The sequence below is a fragment of the Pseudochaenichthys georgianus genome, chromosome 11, assembly GCF_902827115.2.
Source record: "Pseudochaenichthys georgianus chromosome 11, fPseGeo1.2, whole genome shotgun sequence".
Classification (NCBI taxonomy): domain Eukaryota; kingdom Metazoa; phylum Chordata; class Actinopteri; order Perciformes; family Channichthyidae; genus Pseudochaenichthys; species Pseudochaenichthys georgianus.
Window position 1 is genome coordinate 32,612,691 of NC_047513.1, and position 10,221 is coordinate 32,622,911.

The window sequence follows — 10,221 nt, forward strand, 5'->3', positions numbered from 1 at the left end:
ATAAGCTTTAATATCGCTTCAAAACATTGTGTCAGATAGCTTAGTTTAGCTAGCTACCCTATGAATTAGCTGCTCGTGATAGTCGCACAGTAACGACAATGACAGAAATAACAACGTACATTTTGCAACACCAGCGTAGAGATTCTATCCTTTAATTGTAACACCAATGCCTCCCATATAAAACGTTAATTTACCTTACCTCAGCAGAACCTGTCAATTTTTTAGAGCTTCCTTCTTTGGACAAATGTTTTGCCCTTTTCAAAGCTCTTCAACAACGCGACATCCGGTAGGGGATTTCAAAATAAAACACACACGGCGAGGCTTATTCGGAGTTGTGTCTTTTTCTGTTTTTTCAACTTAGGATAAGTAAACAATTAATAAATAGTTATATCTGATTCACAACCTTGTGCAAATAATAAATATTTCCCAGTGACTTCTTCATCTACAGATTTTGGGGAAATAATGATATCCACAGCGTTTATCATGATCTCGTTTGATAGGACAAAGTGCTCATGTGGGCGTGGTCTATAGGCTTTCCTTTAGCCATTACTATGTACATGTTTAAGTGGAGTTATATTTGGGAATCATATTCTAAGCAAAAGGGGATAATATGCAACTTTGTGTCTGATATTTTGAAGTCGGATCCACATTTCCTGTTGAATCTCTAGCGTGACTAATTTCTTCTTCGTCTTCTTCATCTGCAAAGGTAGAAGACTAATACGGTTCATCAGCTCCACCTAACGAACACACGAAGTACTGCATCTGAGCAAAAGCATAAGGTTTTTCAGACTTTAATAAATGTATTACTTGACTTATCTCATATTAGATTATCATTTTTAGAGAAACATATGGAAACAAATATATATCAAAAGGTGAAGAAATACGGTTATAATAATAACAACTTGTAAAAAACAAGAAAACTCTTAATTATTCAAACATTGTTAATTGTTTTCTTTCTTAATTGGTTATAAATTGAGAAGACTCAAAATAATTCAAGTTAAAAGATGTTGTTGAATTAAGCAATTCACAAACACAACAAATTAGATCTGTATGTACTTAATGTACATTAACTAAATGTACACGTTGTACATTTTACACATATATAATCTGTTCAATATTTTCTATTTTCTATTCCATATTCCATGTCATATATTTTTGAATATAATATCTACATGTATATTTTCTATTTTCTTTTCTTTCTATTCTTGTTTATTTGTGGTTTTGTTTTATTGTAAAAGGCCTTGTCTTTTATGCTGCTGCAACAAAAACAATTTCCCAAATTGGGATCAATAAAGTATCATCTTATCTTATCTTAATGTCATACTTTCTCGCTATATAGAACCGATTAATGATAATGTCTGTATAGTCATTATGTGGCTTACACCAAACATTGCTATGAATGTACGGACACTGCAGATCATGGAATATTTATAGGCACTGTCATAATATTCCACTGCCTTGCAAATGAAAAATTACCGTCTGGTGTGTGTGTGTGTGTGTGTGTATGTACTTCCCTAGAGCAATAGCACTGCATGAATGGGTGAGTCGTAGTATGTAAAGCGCTTTGAGGGGTCGTAGAGACTGGATAAAGCACTGTATATTAAAGTACAGTCCATTTACCATTTATACCTGAAGAATTGATGCCATAATCCGCTCTGGCATCTCGGAAGTCTGATCCAATGATACTTAATTATAACGTGTCATTACCTATTCATAGTGTTCCTATTAATAGGGAATTTTACAGTATCGTGCGGGGACATTTGCCGACACACACACGGAGCAACTCAAAGAAATCCAGACAGGTAGATTCAACTTTTTTTTATTATTTTTTTCCACCCATAAATCACTTTCAGAATCTTCTCGGAAGACAACAACATTTGTATTCCCGATTTTCTTTTGGCCAAGGGGAGTTGGTCCAAAAAGCAAAAAGCAGGAGCTCAGAGAGAGACACATGGAATGTCTTAAACATGATTAATAGTGAACAAACATCAATAACAGGCAAACGTCCACAACCACCGACTTACAAAACAGTGCACAAACAGTGTGTGTGAAGGCCGTCGTTACAAGGGATCCCAAACTGTAGAAACACAATTCTGAAAGCATGGGACGCGGGGGGTTGACAGATAAGAAGCGAAAGAGAGGGGAAACCATCTTGTTTTCAATTTTTGTAAAAGACATGCAACCCAAAACATGAAAATAAAACATTACTGAGCGAATACGAGAAGCCTTCATTTTCCCCATGTGGTAATTGTTCCCAAAGGTTAGTAAGACTTTATTTAAACACTTTGACCTGTGTGTGTGTGTGTGTGTGTGTGTGTGTGTGTGTGTGTGTGTGTGTGTGTGGTGTGTGTGTGTGTGTGTGTGTGTGTGTGTGTGTGTGTGTTCAGAGTGAGGCAGGGTTTTGGTGCATAGTCACATGTCTGCATCTTCACGCCTCATCCAAACTGTAACGTGAAAATAAACACAGGAATGTAAAGCTACGTGTTTCAAAGCTTTCTTTTCAGTCAAAATGTTGTGGTTTTTCAGTCAGCGACGCAGAGCTCCTATTGGTGCCGGTAACAACGCTTCCATGTTACACAGACCATGGAAAAGAGAGGGGAAATGCCAGGTGAGTGCTAATACGACAGAGGAAATCCCCCTTCAAAGCGCATTACCGATATGTATTGGCACCAAATTGGAAATTACGACGCGTTCATCTGCCTTATTCAAACAAAGCAGCTAAATACTGAAATGCTTTAAGACCTTTTCCTTACAAACGTTTTTAATAACTTTGGCCCATTGGTGACAATTCTGATATGTCTGAAGAGTGTTTGGTTTCCAGATCTGATTTGAAAACCAAAACTGTTATTATTTGGATTTTTCATATGTCATGTATAACCACTAGCAAGGTAGTTATGTACTTGGGTTTTCAGCAGGTTATTTTGCATCCATGAAAACAGATTTTAATCTAGCTATAATGTTTCCAGTTCAATTACGTTTCCTGTAAATCTTACTACATCTCCTCAGGTGGAATACCTCATTCGTCTATGTAGTACAATGTAAATACATACACCACTTTAATCAGCTTTTTAAACTCCCACCATGTGTAAGTGTCACACGCCATTAGGTCTTTATCTCTGTGAGACATTTCCAAACGGGATCCTTTTAAAAAGAGAAACGTCACGCTCGCCAAGATGGAAGTAAACCATGCATAAATATTCGTTCTTTTTTTTCTAAACATTAAGGAAACATGCGTCTGAATGTATCACAAATCAACAGGATACCATTAATGTGTCTGAGATAAGTGCTTGTTGGGGACGTCATTAAACTAGTAATAAGTATTTTTAATATGTGTCCAAGTATCCAAGTGAAGCCAGGCGCCCGCTACTGAACAGACGTCTTGTTATATATGACATAAGGCGACCAATGGACCAAAATTACAAAAACCTTTTTTTAGATTTGAGGACATCACGGTCCTTGCTACTTCTGTGTGTTTTTTGCAACCATGTATAGCGTACAGACATGGGAACGTGAAGGCTACGGAAAAAAGACGACAAAGTAGTTAAGACTGAGTGATAAAAGTGAGTTAGTTCTGCGGAGATGCTGGGTTGTCATCCTGCGGATTACTCTAATCTCCAGCGATCATGTGGCTTCGGCCGAGATTAGTCGCCTTAATTACCGCATGTTCACACACCCCATTGATTTGAACACTGTAGTCTGTCAGACAGGGAGATATCTGAAATAAATCACGAGAAAAGGAGCAGATTAAGACTGATTCAGAGTCTAATGGTGCAGCACGGGGAATGTGTGTCTTCTGATTGGTCAGGATATTTGGCATTCTTCTTTATGGCGTTGATAGTGAGAGGATACCGCCAGTGGTGCAGAGAGACAGAGAGAGAGAGAGACTGGATAAAGGGTGTTTGGGGAGAGGGGGCTAAGATGGAGAATGAAATGGCGCCGTCCTCACGCCATCTTCAGAAACTGGTCCATTGTATCGTCTTCCACCGCGTCCGAAAACATTTCATAGTCCTGTGGAGAGGAAGAGCAAACAAAACACAAAACACGTTGGTAAATGGATGCACATTTTCAAAAGGGAAATTAACTCAGGGATTTGGGATTAGTCCATGGAAATCATACTTCTTATAAATCATTATTTTTAGGCTATTTTCATTAACCCTGCAGATACTAGCCTAAAGCTAAGGGCATCGTTTAACATTACTTGTTAACATTTTTGCTAGTTCTAGTGATTCCAATCCATACTAGATATCATACCTACACTAGGCAAAAATACAAATTGCTTTTTCTATTTCATATGATGCTGTGTTTTCAACAGATACTCTATCGTGCGTCTCAGTGACTCATAATCAATGCAGCATTTTATAACGACGGTGAACGAGTAAGACGTACCTCTTTTTATTGAATTTGAGTATTTTTTGCCTATTTTTTCATAATAAAGTCAGTGTTTTGTGTGTCATGGGTACATTTGAGGATCCCCATGGTAACAGCGGCCCAGTGTCTGTTCTACCATAAACATACTTCGCTTTTTCTATAACTTATTTGTTGTTAGTTATCATTTCAGCAAATTAGACTCCACCGCGACATTTTAAAGTATTTTATGACTACGCTGATGGAGTGTTTAAAAGGTCCCCTATTCTCCTGTTTCTCATCAATATATCACAGGTCTCAGATATATACAGAGCCTGTCTCTGATTGGCTGAAACACCAAACAGATCATTGCAGCATTACCCATAATGCCCTCTGTTTCAGCCCTGTTTCCAAAGTGCTGATTCTCTGTCTGTGACTTTAGATGAAAATAAGGAGCCCCTCCCCACGCCCCTCTGAGAGACATTTGGTTACAAAGAACTCAATGGTGCTCTAGGAGGAGATTCAGGTGATAAGGGGGGGGGGGGGGGGTTACCTTGGTTGCTGATTGGCTAATGGTTACACAAGACAACACATCGTTATGACATCATAAAGTGGCCAAAATCTGATCAGCTCATTCAGGGGACACATGTTGATGTAGAAGAGACATGAAGAAGAGGGGACACATGTTGATGTAGAAGAGACATGGAGAAGAGGGGACACATGTTGATGTAGAAGAGACATGGAGAAGAGGGGACACATGTTGTAGAAGAGACATGAAGAAGAGGGGACACATGTTGATGTAGAAGAGACATGAAGAAGAAGGGACACATGTTGATGTAGAAGAGACATGAAGAAGAAGGGACACATGTTGATGTAGAAGAGACAGGAAGAAGTGGATTTTGCATAATAGGTGAACTTTAAGGGGTAATAAATATAAAATAACCAGGCAGGTGTGTGTGCCGTCCTCACCCCACAGTACTGGTCTTCGTTGAATAGCTGGGGGGGGACAGCGGAGGGGTTTCCTGCTTTGCTTCTCATCTCGTCGCGGAGCTCCCCCCCCACAGAGATGTCGATGAGCTCGTACTGAATGCTTTTACTCTCCAGGATCCGCATCACCTCTGCCTGCTGAGACTTCACCTGCACCACAATAACACTCTTCAGAAATGTCCTCGGTACCAGGAAGGAGTCAAAAGATGAAAATCCTGAGGCTGTTATCTGTATATTGTAGTGCTTCTTAAAACTCTGTAAAGACAGGCCATCCAATTATGAGACAACATTCATTATGGCTATCTTTTTTTTCTATTCATGGTTGTTAAGTACATTCTCAAAGATATTGGAGTTATTTTGTATATATTGATTGCTGTGCTTTTATTTAGGTCTTAATGTGTGCATATGTATAAATGTGCCTTTTGATTGTGTGTATATATATATATATATATATATATATATATATATAGATAGAGGTATATACATATTTTTATATATATTTGTTTTGTATTCGGGATTGTAGGAAACAGTATTTCGATCTCTGTCTACTCTGTACACACAAACTGAAAGATTGACAATAAAGTTGACTTTGACTTAAGTACTAAATGATGTTACTCAATATAGATAGTTGAAGTTGCATCCCATCACACCGTCACCACCATTGACGCATTCATGATACATCTTTTTCCCCCGTATTAGTTATTACATTTTTAACAAGCAGATTACGCAACAATATTTGCAATCACAAATCAAATCATGCTTTTATTGAGATAACCTCTATAAACTGAGTCAAACACTAATGGCTATCAGAGAGCGGATTTAATAAACCCTGTGAAGTCATTTCATTTTCATTCAAGGCAGAGTGCTGTGAAAGAAACTTATGTTTCTGTAACTGTGCCTTTGAACAGCAGAGGCTTTATCTGGCTCCCTGTTGATGATTAATAGAACATGTGAACGCTCGGCTGCTGTCTTTGAGGGCCACAGAGGAAGTTGGGAGGGGGTTTCGTAAAAAGTGACCACACCTTACCACAACATTAACTGGAAACATAAACCAGCTGGCATTTAGCTAGCCACACACAGTTTGTGTAATGTCATTTCCTTTAGTTGAAAAAGAGGAATTGGTTTTACAGATGCAGCAGTAAATCTTCTCTGGATTCTGTGAAGAACCAAAACTGAACGTCAAAAAGAGGAATTACATTTGAAATATAACTTGTAATAAAGTACGTCTGAGGTTATTCAATGTGGTAGAGTAACCATCACTACTACACATAAAAGAAGTGCATGTCACAAAACTATTTCACTACTTGAATTCCTCACATCTAATGGAAACCAGATGTTAATCCCATTGGTGTGTTATACAGTCTTTTCCAAGCGCTTCAAGCATAATTCTTAAAAAGGATTTTGTGTTTTACAAGGCTAGTTTGAAATGTCTGCAGACAGTCTGGATGTCAACCTGTTTCAATCGAGTCTTCCTAATGTCTAGCGAAACATCCTTCAACACTTCATTGCCAAGTTGGTATATTTAAGAATATCCTGCTTATCAACTAACATATACAACAGAGAATAGAAACATCTGAATTTCCCTGGATTAAAGAGTCTAATTGTCAATTCGGCTTACATAAAAAACTTTAGAAAACTCTTAATTAAGTAACTTTATAGATGTGTGTACTAGTAGTTTCCTCATGCTTGCTTAGTAACTGCAACAGAAGATTGAGTGGCAGTTCTGTCACTTATAAAATATAACATTCATTTAAATCAAATGCTGTGTAATGCATTAACTGTATTGCTTAACAATACATGCATATTATTTGCAAAAGCCTTATCATTACAATGTATATGTTCTATAACCAATGTAACCTTAAAGTGACAGTTTTTTGCATTAAGTTTGGCGTACAGTCCTCAATACAGGAAACGGATGCATATATGGTCGATGTGATAAACCTGATGTGCCAAAAATGACACTGTTATTTAAATGTTTAAATTAAGTCATATTGACAATATATTTTCAGTACACACTTCTGCAAAAATAAGCCAAATGGTTAAACACCAATATAACCAGCATACAGGAGGTGGAATCATGCATCCGGGTCCAAATCATTCATATTTTCTTTCATTACTTTTACAAATGATGACTTGAATCTTCATTAAGCTTGCAATCTGTTATTGCTCACGTTAGAAATAAAGGTGTAAATGTGCGCAGAGCAGCAGAGGCCCGTGTGTGTGTCAGGAGGAAGCTGATAGGGTGCTGGGTGTGTCTGTCGGACTGAACTCCGTTTAACTGCTGCAACCGGAGATATAAAACACCGATATATCGGTAAATCCGGTGAATAAAGGCCACAACACTCACCGTCCGTGAGGCCGTAACGGTGGTGTAGTACAGTTTGATTCCCATCGCTGCAGGTCCTTTCTCTCCCTTTGTGTATCCGCTTCAGAGTAGCTTTCTCTGTCGTGAGTCAAGCGCAACAGTTATCCATTAAAACTCCGGAAGTTGGATGTTGTTTTCAAAATAAAAGCATGTTTTTGCACATCAATGGAAGAAAGTTGGACGTAACTAAAAAGACATGTGAATATTGTTTATATGCCTGCAGGTTTTTGGAGAACCCAGAAGACAACATCATTAAAAGCCAACTTGTTTAAGAGCTTGGTGCGAACAATAAGCTAAAGAAAGGTTTCAAATGTGTTACCCCTCCTGTTGTCTTCGGGTCAAATCTGACCGATGTACTACTTTCATCAATCTTAACTTTTTTGTTTTACATTCGATTGCATTCAGGCTTCATGATATCCTTTGAACATATACATTGCTGATCACCACTTTCAACTTTGAAACACCCATGGTGTTCCCGGTCTAAAATGACCGCCATAAAGAAAAGGAATTAGTAACCATCTGGATCAGATAAAACACACACACACACACACACACACACACACACACACACACACACACACACACACACACACACACACACACCACACACACACTCACACACACACACACACACACACACACACACACACACACACACACACACACACACACACACACACACACACACACACACACACACACACACACACACACACACACACACACACACACACACACACACACACTCTCTAGATGTGTCCGTCCCCCCTTATGTGCCCATCCCCCCCACATGGATCACACCTGGCACACGCAATACATGTTCAGTGTCTATTCTTTGTATATTTACTGCAGTTCTTCATGTGTACCAGTACTCTGATACAATATTTACAGTTTGAAAGGGTGTGAAATGAAATGTGGTGATGATTAATGGTTTTTGTGTTAATGTAATAGCAGTTAAAACAGGACCGGTCAAATTTGACCGTGAACACCAAAGTAAGGGGGGGGAATGAAGACAATAGGAGGGTTAAGTGAGTCCTAATACAGTCCTCCTTTCCTTTTATTTTATTGTTATTATCTGAGCTTTTTAAGGACTGTTGTATGCATTTGTAAATATAATGTATTTAAATGTCATTCTGTAATGTGTTTATTATGCAATTAGTATATTTCCAACGTTTGTGTAAAGCACTTTGAATTGCCTAGTTTGTTGGGGAATTAGGTTGTACCAACAGCAACCCTAACCCTAACCCTTCAGTTGGGAAAATACTGAATGTTCCTTCTGTATCAGAGAAGCACATGATAACAGAGGCCCTACGTAGCTGTGTACGTACCCGGATGTATGACTATATGGATGACGCTCATGACACACTGTGTTGAAGTTCTGATTGCCATGTTCCTAAGATTGGCATGATGACACAGCCCCTAGAGAGATACGCATATAACTGTCATGTGTATTGCGTACGCAGGCCTTAGCTAATCTTAACTAATGTCTGCTTTGAACCAGTATTCCTCCATCTTGTTGACTGTAACACCCTCTCTTGTATATAAGCATATCAAGGACTCTACTCTGGGAACTATTTGTCCCACGCAGCCCTGTGTGTGATGACTACTTCCATTCTTGCAAGGATAATAAATACATGTATCCTGATATTGAAGACCAAGCCGGTGATGAATGAAATTGTTCTAACATAAACACGGCTTTGTACATAAGTTAAAGCCTAGGGGCGGTGGTGGAGAAATCCATAGCGACTTGGCTTGGTCACCAGTTCAAGTCCCGGAAAGACCAAGTGCTACCGAGGTGTCCCTGAGCAAGGCACCGTTCCCCACACTGCTCCCCGGGCGCTGTACATAATGGCAGCCCACTGCTCCTAACACTAGGATGGGTCAAATGCAGAGAAACCGTTTTGTTACATGGTACCTGTACTACGTAATGACAATAAGTTGAATCTTCTTCATCTATGGGTGTTACAGTGTGGATGAAATAGATACGCTTGCCTGGTAGAATTCCCCTCATGAATGTGATTCCAGTGTATTAAGCCTTTGTATATTGTGTTTGATAATTCATTACAAAGTTAAGCCAACGCTCATTTGAGACTTCAACAGTCAACTTTTTTGAAAGATGACAGATGTAAAAAAAAAAGACATCCTCATTTGTCATGTCAATAAATGTTGATATTGTAAAGAACAGCAGGAAATAATTGGTTGTATTGTTGTAAACTTGACTCTCCCTCCTTTCATACCGAGGACCACCACTGGGTGCTGACTTTAAAGAGACAGGGCACAACTTTGCTCAGGGGTTTCTACAGCTTTTTAAAAAGTCATTTAAATTCACCCCTCTATTAAACTAATGCTTTTGATGTTATAAAGCTACTTCTTTCTTTCCCTGCATGTTGTATTTATTTTGTTGTCCCTCCATTTTCAAGTTTTTCCTCCTTAGCGATTAGCCCCCTTTTTTGCCTCTCTGTCTCATTTAGTTGTACCCTCTTTCACAAAAGAAACACACACACACACACACACACACACACAGA

At 38.7% G+C, this 10,221-nt stretch overlaps 2 protein-coding genes across 2 annotated transcripts in view; both read right to left on the reverse strand.

Moving 5' to 3' along the window:
* The window catches only part of trappc9 (trafficking protein particle complex subunit 9), a 339,169-nt gene extending 338,881 nt beyond the window's left edge, over positions 1 to 288 (reverse strand). The window contains exon 1 of the mRNA XM_034094424.1: positions 200 to 288. The gene's annotated coding sequence lies outside the window, so the exon portion shown is untranslated. The remainder of the gene's footprint in view (positions 1 to 199) is intronic.
* Positions 289 to 1,803: 1,515 nt separating this feature from the next.
* Positions 1,804 to 7,803, reverse strand: sh3bgrl3 (SH3 domain binding glutamate-rich protein like 3). The gene is made up of 3 exons (XM_034094012.2): positions 7,679 to 7,803; positions 5,314 to 5,481; positions 1,804 to 4,008 (listed from the first exon to the last, which is right to left on the reverse strand). The coding sequence occupies exons 1-3, from the start codon at positions 7,721 to 7,723 to the stop codon at positions 3,943 to 3,945; spliced, it is 279 nt and encodes a 92-aa protein (XP_033949903.1). The 5' UTR covers positions 7,724 to 7,803; the 3' UTR covers positions 1,804 to 3,942.
* Between the last annotated feature and the right edge of the window lie 2,418 nt (positions 7,804 to 10,221).

What these genes read in the sequence shown, in the direction of transcription:
- sh3bgrl3 (XM_034094012.2), bottom strand. Translation starts at nt 7,723, where the DNA reads ATGGGAATCAAACTGTACTACACCACCGTTACGGCCTCACGGACG. An exon ending in CCGTTACGGCCTCACGGACG is followed by an intron (nt 5,482 to 7,678) that starts GTGAGTGTTGTG and finishes ATTGTGGTGCAG; the next exon opens with GTGAAGTCTCAGCAGGCAGA. An exon ending in ACGAAGACCAGTACTGTGGG is followed by an intron (nt 4,009 to 5,313) that starts GTGAGGACGGCA and finishes TCCTCTCCACAG; the next exon opens with GACTATGAAATGTTTTCGGA.